Source organism: Limulus polyphemus, unplaced genomic scaffold (genome assembly GCF_000517525.1).
Source record: "Limulus polyphemus unplaced genomic scaffold, Limulus_polyphemus-2.1.2 Scaffold2207, whole genome shotgun sequence".
Taxonomy (NCBI): Eukaryota; Metazoa; Arthropoda; class Merostomata; order Xiphosura; family Limulidae; genus Limulus; species Limulus polyphemus.
The window spans coordinates 91,458-114,727 of NW_013667817.1; the positions used below are offsets into that span (position 1 = coordinate 91,458).

Here is a 23,270-nt window from a genome sequence, read left to right on the forward strand (position 1 = left end):
CAGTCTCCAAGTGAATTTGCTTAGACTGATCCAAGTGAATTTGTTAGACTGATCCAAGTGAATTTGTTTGACTGATCCAAGTGAATTTGTTGACTGATCCAAGTGAATTTGTTTATCAGTCTCCAAGTGAATTTGTTTTCAGTCAAACAAATTCACTTGGATCAGTCAAACAAATTCACTTAGATCAGTCAAACAAATTCACTTCATAAAAAATATATTTATATACTTTTACATTTTCGAGAGAGCTACGACCGAAAAGCCCATGCAATAGTTCGATTCAGCACCCCTTCTGAGGTGCAAGGGAAAGGTTCTAAGGCAGTCTACTGTAGCACCTAATTTTGATCTCCTGACTAGAGAAAAAGCAGCACCCGCCGTCCATGCTAAGGGATGGTCTGTTATTTTTACAGTGTACCCACAGCTTAAAGTGCGGGGAATATTTTGTGGTATTGAACGGGCTTATAACGCTAGAAACCTGGTTTCGATACCCATGGTGGGCACAGCACAAATGTACCTTTTTCTACAAAAGAATTATAACTATTAGAGAGTGCTCGAGTTTCTGGGTCTGTTAAAAACCTGTATATGAATGGTATGTACCCAGCTGTGGACCACACTTATTTATTAAAGCCGCCAACGTGTTGAGACTCGTCGCCATTACCGAGGATGTGCGCGAAATTTGATTGTTTGTTGTGCGGCCGCGCATCCTAGATATAACACTCGTGCAGATGGTCATCTTTTGTATATGGTTGGTAGAGTCACTAGTCCAGATGGTCATCTTCTGTATATGGTCAGTAGATTCACTAGTGCAGATGGTCATCTTTTGTATATAGTCAGTAGATTCTCTAGTGCAAGTGGTCATCTTTTGTATATGGTCGGTAGAGTCACTAGTTCAGATGGTCATCTTCTGTATATGGTCAGTAGATTCTCTAGTGCAGGTGGTCATCTTTTGTATATGGTCAGTAGATTCACTAGTTCAGATGGTCATCTTCTGTATATGGTCAGTAGATTCACTAGTGCAGATGCTCATCTTCTGTATATGGTCAGTAGATTCACTAGTTCGGATGGTCATCTTCTGTATATGGTCAGTAGAGTCACTAGTTCAGATGGTCATCTTCTGTATATGGTCGGTAGATTCTCTAGTGCAGGTGGTCATATTCTGTATATGGTCGGTAGAGTCACTAGTGCAGATGCTCATCTTCTGTATATGGTCAGTAGATTCACTAGTTCAGATGGTCATCTTCTGTATATGGTCAGTAGATTCACTAGTTCAGATGGTCATCTTCTGTATATGGTCAGTAGATTTGTTTTAATTACCTTTTTCCTAATTATACCACGATGAACATAAACATACAGGAAGTTCCTGTCTTGATAATAAACCCAATCTCTGGATGTGGGTGACTTGGCTTGAGTTTTAATATAGTTCAAACTACCCTGCCACGATCTACTGTTTAAAGAAAAAGAAAGAGAAGGTGGTGGTCACTTTTAGAAGACTCACAGTTATCAGGTGTCGTTGTTTTTCATTGTTAATAAACTGTATTTTAAAATGAGGTAACCAAATCATCATCTTTTGTTTTGGTCTAATTTATTGACACTATATACACTTTCTAAGACTTTTAATTAACTTACCTACCACTTCAATATTAACTGAGAATTTCATAAGCCAAGTTCGTAGATAAAATCATTGGTAGCTCACCAGGACATTTTCCTGCATTTTGATACAATCAATCGCTTAAGAAAGATGTACCGAATGGATGTGACTATTTTTTTTCCTAGCTCTGAGGTGATAGTTTCTAAGGGTGAAATCGTAACCTATGGACCCTTTACGACAACAGAAACCGAAAAATTGATTTGGTGACGTTAAGATAATACAATAGGCTGGTTTCCAATAATCGTAAAGCTTCAAAAAAAATATACCAGGTCTAGATTGACTATTTGATCTGTTTTTAGTTTCATCAATGGAGATCTTATTGGTCCTAACAGAAATCAACTAACCAATAAGTATTGATCATACCCTCAAGTAGTATAACTAGTATACGTTTTGTTTCATATTCGGCCTTTTTTTGTTTGTAAGTAAAATCTGACCACTTTATTTCAAGATAGGACTAATAATAAATATATATCACTTTGGAAGCAAGTACGAACAACAGATAATTTACTTCCAAAGAGTCTTCAGGTTTTCGTAAAGACGCGTATGTATAAACTTTTGTTAAACAATATAATGAACGAACTTTTTGTGAACTTCGTCCAACTAGGCCTCTAGAATCAAGGTGAAAGAAGTGAACGCACTACTTGTACGGTACTTTGGTTTGTTTATTTTGACGTCATTGGCCTCAAAACAGCGATAAAATATCTAGCTGGCCGCAATTGGTTGGATACACCATTACACCCTGTCACATTTGTACGTAAACCCGTACTTATGAACTGTAGTTCTTCATCCCACTGTTTACAGTTTAAAGTATCTTGTAAGTAGAAGTTGATAAACATTATTTAATAAGTTTTATTTTTATATGTAACATAAGAGACTATAAAACGTTTTCTATTTGTTTAGTGTATGTGTAGTAACTATAAAAACACATTGTTATAATTATTATTTAGTTGGGTGATTAATATATATGTATATTTATAATAAGTCTTCAGAATGACGCTGACTTCATGTTTTTTACTGACCTCTTAACATTGTTTTAGACTACATATATTTTATGGTGTTTACATCACAGATGACTACATATATTTTATGGTGTTTACATCACAGATGACTACATATATTTTATGGTGTTTACATCACAGATGACTACATATATTTTTTTATGGTGTTTCATCATATATATAGTTGGTGAAGATAACCGGATTCTGCTTGATCAAGGAGGACAAAATGGCAGATTTCAAAAAACCTCAGATGCAACTCGTCGACGGGTTATTAGTACCCAAGTATATGTTCAAAGAAGACAAAGTCCGATCTGCTATGAGATTCCAACCCAAATCAGGAGATGTCATAATTGCTACTTACCCAAAGTGTGGTACAACTTGGACTCAGTATATAGTATGGGGGATTCTTCACGATGGGTCACAACCTCCACATGTGCATGAAATGTTTGGTAATGAAGTCCCTTTCCTTGAACTCACAGGAGCTGAGGCTGTAGAACATATTCCACCCCCTAGAGCCTTCAAAGTTCACTTTTCATTCCCTTACATCCCTTACAGCCCGAAATGTAAGTACATTGTTGTTGTGAGGAACCCCTGGGACTGTTGTGTGTCTTATTTCTTTCACACCAAGCACATGGTCTCTGTCAACCAGTTTGAAGAAGGAACATTTGAAGACTTCTTTGAATGTTTCGTCAGAGGTGAAGTGGCGTGGAACGACTACTTTGACCACTTGATCTCGTGGTTCATCCACAAAGACGACCCCAACGTCCTCTTTTTAACTTTCGAGAATATGAAGAATAATCCCAGAGAAGCCGTAATTCAAATTGCCCAGTTTCTTGGAGAAGAATACGGTAAGAAAATCTTGGCTGACGAAGATCTTTTGACAAAAATACTCAAACACACTAGTTTTGACTACATGAAGAGTAATCTTCCATTTTTCGAGCCTCTGGACCAGGAAGTACAAGAGAAAGCTGGTCCAGGAAATCTTCCAGCACCAAAATCCGAGAACGATATGGAAAATTTCAGGAAAATCGATTTTTTCAGAAAAGGAAAAGTTGGCGATTGGCGTAATCACATGACTTCGGAACAAAAAGAGCGACTGGAGAAAAGAATGAGAGAAAAAATTAAAAATTATCCAGGTATAGCTTCTTTATGGGAGGACATGTTTTAGCTTTATCATCTTCCTTTTAAAAAGATATTAAGATTTTGTCGTAAACTCTGAAAACCGATCGTTATTTCTATTGTAATAAAAGTATAATACATTAAACATCAGTATAACAGAGAAGCTAAATGTGTACAGATACAGTTTGTTTTCAAAGATAAATATGAAACACAAATTCAACTAAAGAGAAACAGTGAACAAAAAATGTAGTATTTTAGTTAAAAGTTTCAAATGTTTTACAACCTAATATTAGATATACACACACAGATAGCATAAAATTATCTTAAAACCGCTCTATATTTGCCATACAGGTCCGAGTTCCTTAATTGAGGTTCTTTTCTTTACTTGGTGTCTCATTATTATTATTAGTGAAGGCTCTCGTAAATTATGTTGTTGATGTAAAGTTGCCTTAGTCTATTAGCTTAATAAATCGTTGCTCAGAAAAGATCAAGTTTCGAATCTCCAAACTTCTCTTATCTAAAGGCAGTTGAAATGTAAGGCGGGAAATCCCCTACTTTTCCACCCTACACAAAGGAAAAAATTAACTTGTAATACAGTTTATCGTGTACAATGTACAGACTAGAGTTGCTTGGCTGACTTGATGTCTTATAACAAAATCCCCAGGACGATTATGATAGGTCAACAAAACATCTTCCAACTGCCCTATTAGTGTTTCCCAATTCAAACGTTTTGAAAAGTAATAACCTTCCAAACTGTTAACTGGAGCATCAGACCTATTTCGAACATAATGACCCCACGTCAACCCCCCAAAATCACGTTATTTCACTTTTAAACAAACCCCAGCAGCAGAAATATATATATATAGTGTTTCTACCTTGAAATGTTTTTCCAAAATAGGTGAGATGGAAAACTGAAAAGAAGAAAACTCACAACATCTGGAAGCTTTATACGTTTAATATCAGATTTGTTTACGACAGTAGAAACTCATTGGTCAAGACATATAGAAGAGAAGACAATAGACAGTTCTGCCCGAAACCTTGAAAAATAAAAAAATATGTGTACGATACCTATTAAGTATAAACTTACCACCTGTATGATGGTTATAAATCAGTAACGAACTTAGCAAAAACAGGAGAAAAGTCAAACCATTAAAGCACGTGCCACTAAAATTATGAAAAGAAGGTTATAGACCTTACTCTCCTACTTTGCTCAAGGTGGTGAAAATTACTGGCACGCTTACTTTGTCTAGAAAGTAAACTATGTCTCTCATCAAAGGCAAATTAGAAAGCCACGTTTGTATACCAAAAACTCCACCACTCTTCCTAATAGTAAAATAAGGAACTTGGCAACGATTAGAAGATCAACATTCAATATATCATTACGATAACAAGCACAAAATCACACTAGGTATAATATTCACGTTTCTGCTGTAAAAACACACAAAGAAGGACTACACTATGTGCCCTCTGTCCAGCGCAGATTTTAGTGTCGTATGTCCATAAATTGACCACTTACTCTTCGATACAAAACTCTCATTATTTCAATAGGGATAAAAATATAACGAGAATGCTAAAGAAAACCGGGTTTAACATTTAAAAAAAAATGTAACCAAATTTATATGTTATGAACTATTATCTAGAGAACTTGGGATAAAACCGGACTTTATCGGTTTGTTTGAACGCTTTTTTGTTTGTTTGTTTTAGCTAACAACAGGAAATCGAGATCTATCTAATTAAATCCCGGGTTTTAGCATTGTAATTCTGTAAAATACCACCGAACGATCTTAACCATTTGGGCTTTACACAATAATCTTCTGTCGTAGGTAAAATCACACGTGATCCTTTTATAATATGATTCACGATCACTATACATAGTTTGTTTTAAATTTCGCGCAAAGCTACACGACCCCTCGTGTAGCTTTGCGCGAAATTTAAAACAAACAAACAATACTTTTACTTGAGAAAAGAAGGTTAAGAGGTTATCAAGAGGGTAAAAACCTCGGATTTCTCTGTGCCTTATTGTGAAAATAATAAGATGAGAGGACACAAATGTAGGGGGGTTAGAAAAGTTTTATTGCTCCAACAGGGCGATTTTCTTAAGGAATAAATTGTTGTCGGTAGTAGTGGCGGCCAGCGCTTTAAAAAAAGAGAAATCGTTAGTTTTCTCAAAAAGATAGCCTTGGTTATTCAAATGGATCCTTGATGTCTGTATTCTGTCCGAGATTAATTATTATATATTTCCTAGAAAGGGCCACACATCGTAGTCAAGAACATGCTCGAACTGTTCGATCGTTTATTGCTCCTGTTTGTAACCTCTAGAATAACCATGCTATCCACCATTTCTGATAATGGGAAGTAGAATACTTATTGATAAAGATTTTCTCACAATAATACAAATATTACGTGATATTTTTAATTTTCATAATCTTGGCTGGTAGTTGATCTATGTGCTAATAATTTGACTTGATTGCTGGGGCTCGGACTGAATTGTATCTATGTTAAAAGTACCAATGTCGTGTACTCAAACGTCTTCTACTTTCTGATAACGTCGTGGTTTAAGATTACCTCTACTTTCTGTTAAAGTAATAACGTCGTGGTTTAAGACTACCTCTACTTTCTGTTAACGTAATAACGTCGTGGTTTAAGACTACCTCTACTTATTGTTAATGTAGTAACGTCGTGGTTTAAGACTACCTCTACTTTCTGCTAACGTAATAACGTCGTGGTTTAAGACTATCTCTACTTTCTGTTAACGTAATAACATCGTGGTTTAAGACTACCTCTACTTTCTGCTAACGTAATAACGTCGTGGTTTAAGATTACCTCTACTTTCTTTTAACTTAGTGATTTTAAGCTACCTCAACTTATTGTTAATGTAGTAACGTAGTGATTTAGGACTACCTCAACTTATTGTTAATGTAGTAACGTGGTGATTTAAGACTACCTCGACTTATTGTTAATGTAGTAACGTGGTGATTTAAGACTACCTCGACTTATTGTTAATGTAGTAACTTGGTGATTTAGGACTACCTCAACTTATTGTTAATGTAGTAACGTGGTGATTTAAGACTACCTCGACTTATTGTTAATGTAGTAACTTGGTGATTTAAGACTACCTCGACTTATTGTTAATGTAGTAACGTAGTGATTTAGGACTACCTCGACTTATTGTTAATGTAGTAACGTAGTGATTTAAGACTACCTCGACTTATTGTTAATGTAGTAACGTGGTGATTTAAGACTACCTCGACTTATTGTTAATGTAGTAACGTGGTGATTTAAGACTACCTCGACTTATTGTTAATGTAGTAACTTGGTGATTTAAGACTACCTCTACTTATTGTTAATGTAGTAACTTGGTGATTTAAGACTACCTCGACTTATTGTTAATGTAGTAACGTGGTGATTTAAGACTACCTCGACTTTCTGCTAACGTACAACGTCGTGAATCAATTTAAATTAATTCCTTGCAACTTTTCCCCGTATATCTGTTAGAGACAGCAAAACAGTACATCTCACGGGCAACCGGATTTCCGGAGAGACAACTAAAGACGTTTGAGGAAATTCGATCTTGCTTTGTTTTACTGTTCCTTTTGACTGTCCTGATAAATGTTTATATAGAAAATTGCAATGAAGAAATAATATAATTTACCGGATTTTTTTTTAAGTAATATAGATTAATAGTGGACATATCTCGTTCCTAGAAGAGTACGGATAAAAAAAAATCAATCAAACGTGATGAGACGATGTTCTGGAAACTCGTATTCCCTCGTGGTGTGTACATTTTTAATGTACTTGATAAAGAAAACTACCCTTGGTAAGTTTTTTTTAAGAAACATGTGCTCTAACTAGTAAAAAAATGGCACATCGTTAACCGATATTTGTTAAAACTACAAATTTAAATGCAAAAGATATAAAAAGTCACAAACTCTTTCAGTTCAAAGTCCTAAGCCTAATTCATGTAAAGACCTTGCACTCGCCAGTCAATATCTCTTAATAGCCACTATTGACTGTTGTAGAAATAAAACAGTTTATAAGCAGGTATCATAATTATGATAAGTTCGCGCGTGTCATAGATATCGCAGTTACTTAATGTTAAATTTTAAGTGAAAAACGACTCCGAGACAAGGACTTGAACCCTGGACTTCTGTCTGATAGAAAATTACGAAACCACTGAAATATCCAAGAGTAGAAACTATCCCGTCAACCTTTACATATAAAGTTTATTAACTATGTTATGATAGGTTCAAAAATCAAATCATAAGACATCTATCTCACACTAACATTTATTTTTAATTTCAATAAGAAACGAAGAAAGGGGTAACATTTAATATTAAAGTTTAAGTGAACAACGGCTGCGGTATCGGGACTTGAACAAGGAATCTCTGGCTACCAGCGAGTAATATACTCGGAGTATATTTCTAAACGTCTAATAAATATGTGGTTATTCGTCAGTTCTGTAGTTGTGTCGATCATCACCAGACTACGTTTTCCGCCTCGTGAATCTAGGTTACGTGCTGTTTTGTGATTGAACGAGTTTTCTTAATTAAAATATAATTATGAACATGTAAACCTTGAAGCAAAAAGATTTTCTGTTGTACGAGGAGTTTTGTGCTCTACATCTCTGAAGGAATAAAAAAATAATATTCGATTTTTTTTTGTACGTTTGCAACAAATTAGATAACGTTTGAGCTTTCTCTTGTATCTTTGTGAGAGGTTAAACACATTTTATTTTGCATTTTGAAATTCTTAATTTGCTTGTACACAAAACAAATTTGAACGTAGTCGAGTAAAAAACACCGGGATTTGTTTCGGGAATTCAAATAAAATTGTAAGTTTTTTAGTAGACAAATACACCTGAATCTTGTCGATCCAATAATACACGGAGGGTTGAGTACGTTACATTAAAACTATTTTGAATGTGCAAATCAGAAAGTCACGTTCAGGTTCAACGGAATATATTAGAACTACATTTTGATATTGATTGGTGTTACGTAGGTAGCGCTTTGTCGCCGAAAATTCTTCACTTATAAGAAGTGTATGTAACAGTTCTTTTCAATGCAAAATATTCAAACACTTAGATCACAAAGATGCGTCCAGATCAATCAGTGATCTAGTATTTTCAAAACGGGGATATTCCTTGTACTTAATGACATTGGAAAACAAAAGAATATGGATCAACTTGGGACACCAGGATCACCCAGAAATAGACCTACAAAAAATCGTACCCCCATACGTGGTAAGCAATGTGCTTTGTTGTCCGGTAACAAGTAAGAGCTCATGAACACAAAGATAATTCACATGTCTCAGGTAGCAGTGTGAATGACATGTATGTTCATACTATTCCACAAAAAGATATATTGGTCAATTAGCTAGACACAGCACCTGTGGATTTCTATAGGATCAGGCTGTTGAAAGGTATGCTAGAAAATCACCATTCTAGTACATGCAATGGATTACGGAAAGCACTCAGAGGAGATGTGGCGTGCTTTGGACGTGACATCAATTGCTACGTAGCCTTTTACATTGCAGGGTTTGTTATCAAAATGCACGATTGTTAGATAGCTCGTTACAGGGTCGTGGTGCCATGGACTGTAATGACGTGGCGAGACATATACAAGGTACTCCAACTTGTGTATATTTATGTAATGTATATGTGTTAACAACAAAGATAACTTGAAAATATAATTGAAATTTGTTATATATGTCATATATGTTACATATTTGTATGAATTGATTTTGCTTCTGTTATTATTTTGACGTATTATATTAAAATATTGTAACTTTTTTATCTTTTTAGCTAATTTCTGTACACCACCCCCTGCGATTCAAAATGGGAACATCCATGATGTAGGTTATTACAATCCAGTAGGTGCAGAAGTCCGATACAGCTGCCATAACGGTTATTATCTTGAGGGAAGAAAGACTCGCAAGTGTCTTGAATCTAAGGTTTGGTCAGGCGAAGAACCTAAGTGTTTAAGTAAGTGTTTACTCACACCGAGTAGTGTCATGCTAGATCTGATAATGGGGCTTGTAGGGAAGTTAACTCCAAAATGTTGCTTCATTCTAGTGTCAGAAATATTTTCTTTAGATAAAAAATGATATCGATAGAATAAATAATCGATGAGATAAGAAATTTCTGTTGTAATTTTATATAGACATATCTTAATCAGGAGTGTCACTTCATAAAAGGCTTGGAGGTGAGGTTTAAGAAGTTGATCACATGTGGGCCTCCCAATTCCAGCTGAGAGCCCTAGGCTATGGCCTGACTAGAAATATCTCGCAGAAACTACCATTTGGGGGCCCCTTACACGAACTTGAGAGTGCCCCTGATCTTGTTAACTGAAACAAATTTTGAAACATGAATGTAACTAGGGTGAGTGGGGTAGAAAAGAACATGTTTTTCAAACATTTGTTAATTGGTATGCCATGAAATTTTAACATATGATTTTTATTAACTGGAAACTTTCCATCTGACTCTAGTTATTGACTGTGGCTTCGTGATATACAATAATCCGAAAGGAAACATTGTACAAGTGAACGGGACAACAACATTTGGCAGCATACTTAAGCTACGATGTAACGAGGGTTACGTGGTCGCTGGTGGTCAAAACCTCATGGTTTGTCAGAACAACAGTCTCTGGAGTAATATCGATTTACACTGTGCGGGTAAGTATGCAAGTACGATTGTTATAAAAAATACTGAAGGATTGTTTGTTTGTTACTAAACACACGAAGATACACAATGGCCCATCAGTGCTGTGTCCATCGCGAGCGTCGAAACCCGGTTCTTTGGCGTTATATATAAACTTGCAAACTTATCGCTGAAACTACAATGGGGGGGGGGGGGCTATTTGACCATGTTATACTTGGATCATGGGGGTACTTATATTTTCTCAGAGAATACAAAATGAAAAGCCTGGTGATTAGGACGATCATGAATGATCTTAGAGTCTCTGGTTCGAATCTCGTCACCAAACATGCCCTCTCAGCCGTGGGGGCGTTATAATGTGACGATAAATCCCACTTTTCGTTGGTAAAGAGTAGCCCAACAGTTAGCTGTGGGTGGTGCTGACTAGCTGCCTTCCACTTCTAAATAGGGGACAGTTAGCGTAGATGTTCCTTAAATATTTTTGCGCGAAATTCAACAAACAATAGAAAATGAAAAATATATTTTTTCTACCTACAATAATGTCAGTGATTTATAATATAATAAAAGAATGTGACTGTGTAAGAATATTTCAACAAGTACTCCTGTATCCAAGTAAATATCTAGAGCAGAGGACGATTGACTTTTCTGGTGGTACCCAGTAATTTATTTATTACGTTAACCCTAATGTAGAGATAAGCTGTGGCCTTGTCGAAACCCCGGAAAATGGGGTCTGGATCCCTACGAATAAGATCAACAAGACTGTAGTAGGAACAGTCTTGAAACTTTCTTGTCTCAGTGGGAGTGCCACCCCACCTCAAAATGCGACAGTTCGTTGTCAACCCAATGGGACTTGGACCCCAGTCATGGCCGTTTGTGGAGGTGAGTAACATTGCAAGTAAGGTACATTTATTTATTTTCTTAACATTTAATATGATAACAAAAGTTTGAATAAAGAAGAGTGTTAAGGGAAATAAGTAAAAATAAGGAAGTTTAAGAAATCTCTCTAGATAAGGGCATATACACAGAACTACACGAACTTGTGAAAATATTATATATATATATATATGGTAAATAGGAATTACGAAAACAATGCGACAAACATGAAGCTTGTTACCAATAACAATCAAGTGTATATAATACAGAGTTAAACACGAGTTTATTATTTTGTGGGCCTGGTGGTTGCGGGATCGAATAGCGTCCTTTCAGCCTCGGGGGCGTTATAATGCGATATTCAATCCCACTATTCGTTGGTAAAAGAGTAGCCCATAAATTTGTCGATGGCTCTTGTTTACATTCCCTCTGGTTGATAGTTCAAAATTAAGGACGGCGGTAGATAGCCTTGCTTTGCCATGAAAAAAAAAAACACACACAAAAATTACTTGCGTAACTTTTTGTTTATACACTCACACTGCTAATAAAACATAAAGTGCTAATATTCAAGCTATTAAACATAATACGAGGCTTAGTTGTCGGTATGTTTCACTCGATATCTGAAATATGGTTCTACCAAACACGTTTCAAATTTGCAGTTGTGTTATAAAACCGAGTCTGTCTCGCTATTGGGTTAAAACTAGCCGTTTCAGAGAGCCGGAAGCTGTCTCCCCCCCCCCCCTGTAAATTGATTAATTTCATTCTTAGTTACACCCCCAGGATAACATGATTTCTCTAGTAAGTAAAGTGCGTGAATTAGAGCGTGTGTTGAAGTTAAAGTGAGTGTGGAAATTAAGTGTATTGCAAAGTTGTACTGAGAAAGAATAAACTCGTTTTATTTAAGAAAGGACTTGTATCGCTGAAGTTCCTCGTGAAGAAATTTTACGGGAAATTAACAAACGAACAGAGACGTAACAATACTGTATAACTCTCTAATGACAAAAATATTTTTATTACACAAGGTAAGGTTGAGATACGATTATCGTGGTACGTAGCTATGGGTTAAGGTTATTTAAACATTACTTTATTGTAGAAAATGGAAGATCGTCGTCGACACCGACAAAATTAATCGGTGAGTACCTTATTTTTTATCTTTCTCTAACGAAAAATCAATATAATAAAAGTATATATATCAGTGAAGTGTGACAGTATTAAGTATCATTTAAAGAGTCTGGTATTAAAAAGCAAAAAACGAAATGAAAGGCAAGAATGTGAAGTCTGATGTATATTTTAAACTAAAGCAGATGAGTTAGAATAATCTTATCGACCATAAAAAAAATTTGTATTAAAAAAAACTTCGGTCATATGTCTTGCGGTATATTGTTTAATGTTGAAATTCCAATGAAACATTAATCATAAAAAAATGTGTTGTAGGAAGAAGTATGGAATGATTTAAAAACATCTTACATCAGTTCCGAATATGACGTCACAAAATAAATAACAAATGTAACGTACACACTTCTGCCCTTTTATTTCAGCTACTATTACTGGTCTCGTTCTCCTCGCTGTTCTTATAGTAACCGCTGTTGTACTGTTGAAGAAAAGGTACGTCATTTTTTAACACTTCATAATTCACCCAAAAGAGGTGTACGATTGTTAATTAAAACTTTGACATGCTTACAATAATGAAAAAAAATAATGGTACCGATTGAAAATAGGAATAAGTTCGAAATAAGACATGCGAATTTTATTATTTTTCTCTCTTATCAATATAAATTTTTGAAAATTAACATTTTCCAGCACCAAAAAATATGTAACTCACACGTTGGCCATGAGCACAGCGCGAACTTGATGAGATTTTCAGATAAAAAATTTTCTTAAATTATCATGACCAAGAATCACTGGAGGACAGACAGACATTTCAATAGACTACAGATGAGGGTCACTAAGGGACAGGCAGACAATTTTGTGCCTACAGCAGTGCCGCTTCAAAACACTGGTGGACTCTGGGCGAAGTAAAAACTAGCGCCCCCTACCCTGCTTACTTTTGCTTTAAAGAAAATAACATACAATCTGATCAACTGAATTTATTAGTGATTTAAATTAAGGAAATATAAAATTATTATATATATTTCTTTTAAAAACTGTTTTTATTTTATTATAAACTTCCCCTTTTGCCCATTGAATAAAACGACCCTGGGGTATAGATATGGTTACCGAATGACAGACAGTCTATGTGGCTACATATATATATAGGTCAATAAGACAGACAGACATTATATGAGGTCACACACAAGAGATAGTACTATAACAGTTTTTAATTTATGTACTAACTTTTGTTTTGTTTTTACTTTACAGAAAGCAACAATTTAAGTACACCGCACACACTGATGGAACTAGGAAATGTTTATCTAGGTCAACAAAGAAGAAAATTGGAGCTATTTTCTACATTAAACCATCTGAAAACAGTCATTATTTAACACTTTTAGAAGACACGGAACAAGATAATACACAAGATTCGGTGACCACTACCTCCGGTTCCTTTAAATGACCAGTAATTCTGTGTGGAAGTATTAGAATAACGTCCAGAGATGGAAGAACACAACCAACATGAAAAACTAATTCAGGCCCAAGTTATTTTATCCTTTTTTTATGGCCAATGTGTAGCATTGGTAACTTCACTACAGAAACTGTACCATAAACATCTAACATAAAAATCATTTGTTAAGAGCTGTGATTTTATTTTATTCCCAAGACGGGTATAATTTAACCTGGCAACGAGAGTATACTTAAAAATATTACGAAAAAACAAAGAGGACGTTTTTTGGCAAACGTTTCGGTAACGGAATTGCCATCATCATGACTGAAATGCCTAATAATTGTTTTATAAACACTGTTCCAAAGAAAATTGCATTTTTTTTACTCTTAATATAATAGCACAGTGTGCCTGAAATTATGTACTTAAAGTAGCTCTAAAAGTAAAAAGTGGTAATAATCCTGTTCGTTTTGTTTAGTTGTAAGGCAGTGAGGTTGTAGAAATGAAGTCCAAGTGATTTACTGGAATAGAAAACATGTTCTTTTTTTAGAGTAGCACACCTTCTGACTCTTCCAACACTATCCTCTAGACCAGGTACATTTCAGTAACTATAGCAACCTATATGTGGCTGTTTTTAATAGTACAGGTGTATCTTTTGCCAAGGTGTACAACTAATCTTATCTTCAGCCCTGTAACCATAACTAGCAACTAACCTTTATTAAAATTGTGGATTATCATTACTTTCTGGATTTGGAAACGTAACACTACACATCAAGATCTAGAGGCCTGGCATAGCCAGGCCGCTCGACTCGTAATCTGAGGGTTGCGGGTTCAAATTCCCGTCCCATCAAAGATGCTCGCCTTTCAGCCATAGGGGCATTATAATGCGACGGCTAGCGCAGATATCCCTCGTGTGGCTTTGCGAGAAATTCAAAACAAATCAAACAAACGTATAGAACTTTGTCATCATAAATTTATATTGATTTATTTGACAAGAACGAACGCTCAAACTTACTTAACAAAACCTGAAGTTGCTGTAAGCTTATATGTGCCAAAGTAACTTTCATTTGAAACATCTGAAATTGACTTTTATGAGAAGTTGCGATTAGATATATTTAACCCATGAACATAATGACGTAAAATTTTCGAAAAATTAAAATACGAAAAATCGATATCAGTTTGTCATACTAGTTATACAAGAAATTTGTCCAGAGCCAGTCTTTGCACCTATGCAGAAATGACATTTCATGACTTTTCAATGAATATTTTTAGAAAGTCAAGGATCATTTCGTGTGGATTATCCGAAAAGCTGCAGCCGGACTCACATATTTTCAAATGTAAATTTTATCTTCTTCGTTACACCACACTCACGAACAAGTTGGTCTAGGCCTAATGGTAGCTGATTAGGCCTTTAACGATAAATGTTAGGCCTATATCCCTCTGTGCTGAATTAATTAGATGCCTATAGTCGCATTGATTTAATTTTTTTTACAATATTATATTGTATATATCCAGGTCTAAAAGTTAGATCTAGTTTTAGTATCTAGGCCTAAATAAGTCTTACTAACACGTCTAATGTTAGTATCTAGGCCTAAATAAGTCTTACTAACACGTCTACTGTTAGTATCTAGGCCTAAATAAGTCTTACTAACACGTCTAATGTTAGTATCTAGGCATAAATAAGTCTTACTAACACGTCTACTGTTAGTACCTAGGCCTAATTTGTTCAGTAGACGTGTTGGTAAGACTTATTTAGGCCTAGATACTAACAGTAGACGTGTTAGTAAGACTTATTTAGGCCTAGATACTAACAGTAGACGTGTTAGTAAGACTTATTTAGGCCTAGATACTAACAGTAGACGTGTTAGTAAGACTTATTTAGGCCTAATCTAACACTTAGATTCTAACGTTAATCATGTTAGTGACTGATTCGTTGGAATTATTTAACATCTAACCTATGCAGAGATGCCTGGAACTTAAAAGCCTTATAGAGTATACCATGTTATGCAAAACTGTAAACTCTTAATACAAACATTAGTATTTTTTCATTATCTTATGGCCAAACTTGCAATGTTTAACAAAATATTTGAAAAAATAAAACAGAAACTTACCCGGTTAAATCTTGGTATCAACAGATCAGTTAAAATATGGTAATTTTATTTTTCATAGGATATTAGTACTATTATTAGGCCTATTAAATTTTAAACACTACATTCTTAATCTAGTCCTTTAGAGATATTCAAGAATTATTAGAATGTATAATAATAATATTCCAACCACACTATCATATCCCTAATAATGCAGTGTTTAAAAATGTAATAGTCTAATATTAATTTATTATGACAAATATAATCGTAATCATTCTTCGCCAGCCTGTAAAAGGCATATATATATCATAACCATGGCAATCTATACTTGGATCCGCGCAGCATGTCAGACGACAACGTGCACATGCGTACACTGTTAAAACAGTCCGTTTGAATGATAAATGATGTTTTCAAACTGTTTAATTTGCTTTCAACTTCAATAAAAGTATTGGATCAGCTCCTTTGTCTAAATTTTAAAACTTTTCCAAAACCTTTCTAATTTTCCATAATATTTCCAGTCCTGGAAAAGACGTTTAAAAATTGTGAAACCTTTGAAAGATTCCCAGAACCGCGGGAATTCTGGAGATAATCTTAACGGGTGAGTACTATCGAGTTGTACGAAAAAACTACAAAATGAGCATCTATATAGTTAGCTAACATTGAAGTATATTATACACTATTATTCCTTTTCCAATATAATGGTTAACTAACTTTGTTTTATATATTGATATTAACAACTCAAAACCAGATAATTAACTGTTTTATATACTGGTAGTAACAGCTCAAAGCCAAATAACTAACTTTTATATACTGGTATTAACAGCTCAAAACCAGATAATTAACTGTTTTATATATCGGTATTAACAGCTCAAAGCCAGATAATTAACTGTTTTATATACTGGTATTAACAGCTCAAAGCCAAATAATTAACTGTTTTATATATTGGTATTAACAGCTCAAAGCCAAATAATTAACTCTTTTATATATTGGTATTAACAGGTCAAAACCATATAATTAACTGTTTTATATATTGGTATTAACAGCTCAAAGCCAAATAATTAACTGTGTTATATATTGGTATTAACAGCTCAAAGCCAAATAATTAACTGTGTTATATATTGGTATTAACAGCTCAAAGCCAGATAAGTTTAACTCTAATTTTATGGTATGGTTGTTAAAGCTGGCAAAGCAATGAAATCAAATAAGTGTGATAATGAATCTAAAAATAGCATTTCATATTTGTTTTTTGTCTATCACAACTTGTCAACTGGGCTGGACTGTCCATCTAAAGAGCTAACTTTTAGTTTTGAACTTTTTATAATAAGTAAGACAGAGTTTAAAATATTCATCTTCAACTTTATTACTTTCTAAACACATTTTTTTAATAACTTGATATCAATTTTTCTAAAAAGAAAAACAACCTTATAAATACAATCAACAAATTCTCTATGAATTGTTTTTATTGACACTAGAATTCCATTGTTATCATCCAGCATGAAAAGATGAACATCTGAAGTAACAAAAACTTTACAGTTACTTTTGTGTTAAACAGTTTTGATAAGAACTCGTCAGTTCTTTAAATAACAATTTAGGACTCTGCTTCACACACACACAGCAGCATTAATTCAATTAAAATTGTACGTGTCCATGTTTTTTAAAATGTTGAAAAAGAACAAAACAGACAGAAAATCAAATGAACACTATATAAACTGCTAGCTGCGCAGTGTTAGATATTCACAACAGTACAGACAAACATGCACATGTAACCTGAATGAATAACACTTTCTAATTCTACACTCTCAGAATATTTAGCTACTTTAAGATATCTTAAAATGAAAATTTTCTTTAGCTAAACGTAACAGGAAATGTCATCTTATTCTGGCTTTAAACACTAAAAGAACACTAGTTTGGTATTTATCATGTGTTAAAAAATGTGATACAAACAGCTTCAGTTTATTTCTAGCCAACATTACATGTAGACTGGACTTTTTTTTCTCTCTTTAAGATCACGAGTTGTTGGTAGGTTGAACCCGAATCTGTAAGAAACCAGACTAACTATAAGAAAAACAACTTCTTTTAGTGTAGTAAAAAAAATACTCACATATTGAGGCACTACTAGTTTTATGTCGCAATATTAATAGATAAGGTACAAGTAAAAATAGTTGAGACAAATTATGGATTGCATATCATACACTTTATTTTATTTTTGTGAGAGACACAAGTAATCAAGACATTTCAGCTTTAAATGTTACTTTAAGCTCACTGAGATGAAGATCCAAACAGTCGCTTGCTTTGCTGGTGTTTAAAGTCATCACTGATATCGAGTTCATTAATACTAAATATGATGAATTTTTGATGAAAATTTAAATATTTTCAGATTGTGATGAAAAATAAAGCCCGAGATTAAATGGTCAAATATCTACTAACACAATAGTTTCTAATGATCATTTAGGAAAATGTGGAGCACACAAGTTACAGTTCAGTTAGTTCAAAAACTAGAAAGAAAAATGAATTTTTTTATTTATTACACATAATTTATTTGTAAGTTAACACTTAATCATGTTAAAACAAACTGTTGATTTTTTAAACATATTTCAAAAATAATAATTCAACTTTACCACAGAGCCCTCTAATACATGGCCATCCTGCTTTGTGGCACTAATATAGCCCTCTCTCTTGGCAAAGTTAACAAACCCATAACCACGGGACATTCCTGTATCTTTATTCTACGAGAGATTTCAAAGAAAAGGGGAGAATTATTTGATACTGTTCAAAAAAATTACTCTTGAGCTTTCAGGATGTTGAATTTTAATATATTTCAAATGATTATTATGGTCATACAGTAAACAAATGCAAATCAAACAAATTTCATTAAGACAACAAGCATTTCTATCAGTTTGTATAAACAATAAAATATCAGCAGTTAATTTAGAGTACAAAAAAGTATACTTTGTTCCATATAACTATCAGTTTCAAAATAGTCTGAATAAAATTTTAATTTATTCAAGCTCATACCATGTCAAAAATACTAAACTTACTATAATGGATGTAGCATGTATATATGTGACCGAAATAATAAATATAATGTGGCGCCATCTATTGAATGCACCACAAACAAAAATTCATAAAAAAACTTAAGGTTCCAAAATTCATGAACCACCTGAACATGAACAGACAGTGTGTAGCTATATAATTCATAATACAAATAAAAGATAATCTCCTATTTCTAGATAAGTGGTAATCAAAACACATACTGGTAAATACCTCCACTATAAATAAAACCATGGGTGTTTTAGAACATATAGTCACCAGAGTAACCATGATTTGTAGTGAAGAAGAAGCTAAAAAAAAAAAGAATGAAAAAACACATCACTAGCACTCTCTCTTCGACAGTAGATACACTCGGTAAAAAGAAAATAAGGAAGACGAACACTAAGTATAAAGAGTGACGAAAACTACACACACATAGCCACATTCTGCTCATAGGATTGTGTTTAGTGTTCATTAAAAAATTAAAACAAACTTTACTTACAAAAATGACAAGAGCTGAAGCTACGTATCCAAACTGGGAGAAATATTCTTTAAGTTCACCTGTGGGAATATAAAATTAATTATTATAGGCAATGAATAACTTCTTTTTTTTTATTTGTCATATCTGTCAATCACTCAAGTCAATAGCTGGACAATTACTTGTTTACCTCTGAGCAACAACTGCATTGATTAGTGTCTCGTAAAATAATCAAGTAATCAAGATTTGTGTTTCCTATTATCCTAACTGTTCAAGTAATCAAAATAATACCATTATGGTTTCTCACTATTATTTTTCATTAATTCAGAGTTGTTCAATTTAATTACTTAGTGTTGTAATTCAAGAAAACTATCAACTAATCAAAATTATTTCTGATTATTTAAGTTATGCAAATCTCACGTGAAATGAATTGTTTAGTTGAATGTAATTGATTAACGAGTCAAACAATCAATTGATCATCAAACTCCACTAATCATCCAGCTCTACAAATCAATAGCTTTTATTTATTATATCCGTAAAATTAAAAAATGTGTCTTTGAAGGACAAGGTTTTGAAATATGTTTTCTATATGAAGAAAATATATGGATACATTATTAAAATTTCTGTGGAAATCAGATTTAGCATATTATAAATATATATAGCTCAATGTGTCAATAATTGACTGGCCCACACAAATTTATATCTGATGTTTTACTTCTAGATATTCCTCACATCATATATAGAACTTTCCAGGTATTCCAGGCAAATTATAAAATTTAATATTTTGAAATGATTTTTTAAACTATGGATTACTTGTCATTAATTTTTGTTTGTCACTAGATGTATATAAACTATAAACCTTTGTAACTAAAAATTTAATACATGAACCCATTTTTATTTCATTTATTTATAAGATATATTTAACCCATGAACATAATGACGTAAAATTTTCAAAAAATTAAAATTGGAAAAATCAATATCAATTTGTCATACTAGTTATACAAGAAATTTGTCCAGAGCCAGTCTTTGCACCTATGTAGAAATGACATTTCATGACTTTTCTATGAAAATTTTTAGAAAGTCAAGGATCATTTCGTGTGGATTATCCGGAAAACTGCAGCCGGACTCACATATATTCAAATGTAAATTTTATCTTCTTCGTTACACCACACTCACAAACAAGTTGGTCTAGGCCTAATTGGTAGCTTGATTAGGCCTTTAACGCTAAATGTTACTATAGTAAGGAATAAGAAGGTATAAAATTAATTGTTGCTGGCCAGTTACCTCCCTGTGGTCAGTGGTTTGGAATTAAGGATGGTACAATGCCACGTGGCCTGTACACTGACAAAATGTACTTGGACAGGACTCCGCAAGTGAAAGGAGGAGAGCATGTGCTTTGACATATCCTGAGTTCCTCTAGCATGCAAATAAATAGATATATAATAAGTCTGCTTGTGCTATCAGCTACATTTTAGATGCTAAGAAGTCATGTAGGATATAGAAAAAACAACAAATCACAATACATGAAAAGTGGGTCGATTATCATTGTTTCTTGTTAACTGAGTATATTTAATTAAGTTTGATTATATGAGACTTATTTGATTGCAATAGCCTACGGATTTGTTATGAACTATATTTTCAATGTTAGGTAGAGGGCGTATGTCGTTAAGATCGAAAAGTTCATAAAAGTATAATAACTTCTTATATGATACTGAAGTATTAGCATTACATTATGTGCAGAACGTTCACCTTTCTGAACTAAGTTAAACCTAATGAACCCCAACATTGCCAGCAATAAGTACAATTTAATATTGAACAGAACACACATCAAATCAAAACAAACTGTGTGTACTACTAATCTAATTAAGCCTAATATAATGTGAAATGAACAATGATATGTAGCTTTGCATAATTTATTCCAATTTAACACATAATTCTCAAATTTTGTTTCCACAATCATAAGATATCAGTGTATAATTCCTGCAGGGGTGATTGGACTTTTCTACGTTGATACACTTTATGAGCGTAAATTGTCGATGTCAATGTAATTCCAGCAAGTAAGAGCTGACACTGATGTTACAGTTAGTTAGGCAATGATGGGGAGCTGATACTGATGTTACAGTTAGTTAGGCAGTGATGGGGAGCTGATACTGATGTTACAGTTAGTTAGGTAGTGATGGGGAGCTGATACTGATGTTAGTTAGTTAGACAGTGATGGGGAGCTGACACTGATGTTACAGTTAGTTAGGTAGTGATGGGGAGCTGATACTGATGTTACAGTTAGTTAGACAGTGATGGGATTTTAACACTTACTCACTTTAGTAAGACGTTTACACTGATAGCACTATTAGTAGTAGTATCTTGTGATGTATTACTGGTGTAAACAATTAATGGGGTAGTTCGTTACTAACTGATCCATAGTCAGAGGTTAGGATGTTTTATATGTCAACTATCAATGAAGATAACTAAGAAGGATTTTTTATTAAGAATGTCCCATCTGATGGTACACACTGATTTTATTATTTAAGTGAAACAGCAGGTAGATATCTTGTGAAAGTCACTGTTTTGATCATATTTTATTCTTCTTTGAAAGTTCCAGTTGTACATGTTCAACAATACTGCTAAAATCTGAGGGAAAGAAATGTAAAGAACAAATTATGTGCTATAAAAATAATTACAAAAAACTACTAATACGGTACCATTTCTTCCTTAAAAATAAACAAATGAATCTAGTACAAAATTACACTTACAATAAGTTTACAAGTTGATTCATAACTTACTATACCCTCCTAGTTGATTCATAACTTACTATACCCTCCTGTGTTTCAGTGGTAGGCTAAGAGCTTATGATGCTAAAAAGCGGGTTTCAGTACCTATAGTGGGCACAATAAACTACAGATAGCCCATTGTGTAGCTTTGTGTTCCATAAATACAAACTTACTATACGTATAAAAAAAGAAAAATATTTAAAAATGACGAACCATTTATCCTAGCAACAATTATAAACTACCACTACAATTACAATAAATTACGTTCTAAACCTTAAAAAAAAAAGAGCTCCATTACGAGTTTTAACTTGATAACAAACATGGAGAATTAAAAAACACGTAGATGTTTAATGTCTAATAATAGTACTCAAACATGAAACAGTTTGAGTCATTTAACTTATAATTTTATAAATAAGTAGTAATTCCATTTTTTTTTACTACACTAAAAATATTTTACATCATTGTAGCCTGCAGTTATAACTTAAATTAACTTAGTCTTAATCTTAGTCATATTCATAGGAATTATGAACTATAAGTATAAACATGGGCGCCCGCAGGAAGGAGCAAGAGGGGGCATATGACCCCCTTACATTTCACAAAAAATTGCACGCATTATGATGTAAACTTAACATCGTAGTTAAACTAAATATTTTTGGTAATTTGTATTAAAACTGTAAATTTGTGTTTGCGTTTAAGCACACATAACACATATTCTTTTAGTCTGTTGACTTACACTGTAATTTGTAAAAGTTGATTCCTTACAGTTACAGGCTACATTCATGTTTTGTCCCCCCCTTGAAAATATTTCTGTGGGCGCCCATGAGTATAAAATATCTACATACGTCTGCTGACTGTCCAAGGAAGGTTTCCAACAAATATTCGATGAATGGAACGTGAAGCCATGTCCTTTAATAAAATTTAATAATATTCGTACAGAATACAATCAAGCTAGAACTTATTGTACCACTACTTGAATTAATATAAATACTAATTTCAGTTCAAACCATGAGTTCTAGTTGTACTATTATCGCCGAAATACCTAGTAGCATCACACGCCACCTAACAAATATTTTGAGAAATATTGTAT

The 23,270-nt window shown here is 33.6% G+C and overlaps 2 protein-coding genes across 2 annotated transcripts; one reads left to right on the forward strand and one right to left on the reverse strand.

Annotated features, from left to right (window-relative positions):
• The first annotated feature begins 2,355 nt into the window (after positions 1-2,355).
• On the forward strand, positions 2,356-14,349 carry LOC106466261. Its single transcript, XM_022394234.1, has 8 exons — positions 2,356-2,459; positions 2,828-3,779; positions 9,563-9,742; positions 10,246-10,431; positions 11,105-11,293; positions 12,378-12,416; positions 12,823-12,889; positions 13,643-14,349. The coding sequence occupies exons 2-8, from the start codon at positions 2,870-2,872 to the stop codon at positions 13,833-13,835; spliced, it is 1,764 nt and encodes a 587-aa protein (XP_022249942.1). The 5' UTR covers positions 2,356-2,459; positions 2,828-2,869; the 3' UTR covers positions 13,836-14,349.
• A 3,000-nt stretch (positions 14,350-17,349) lies between these two features.
• Positions 17,350-23,233, reverse strand: LOC106466262 (SRA stem-loop-interacting RNA-binding protein, mitochondrial-like). Its single transcript, XM_013926521.2, has 4 exons — positions 23,026-23,233; positions 19,440-19,498; positions 18,526-18,633; positions 17,350-17,943 (listed from the first exon to the last, which is right to left on the reverse strand). The coding sequence occupies exons 1-4, from the start codon at positions 23,084-23,086 to the stop codon at positions 17,914-17,916; spliced, it is 258 nt and encodes an 85-aa protein (XP_013781975.1). The 5' UTR covers positions 23,087-23,233; the 3' UTR covers positions 17,350-17,913.
• Between the last annotated feature and the right edge of the window lie 37 nt (positions 23,234-23,270).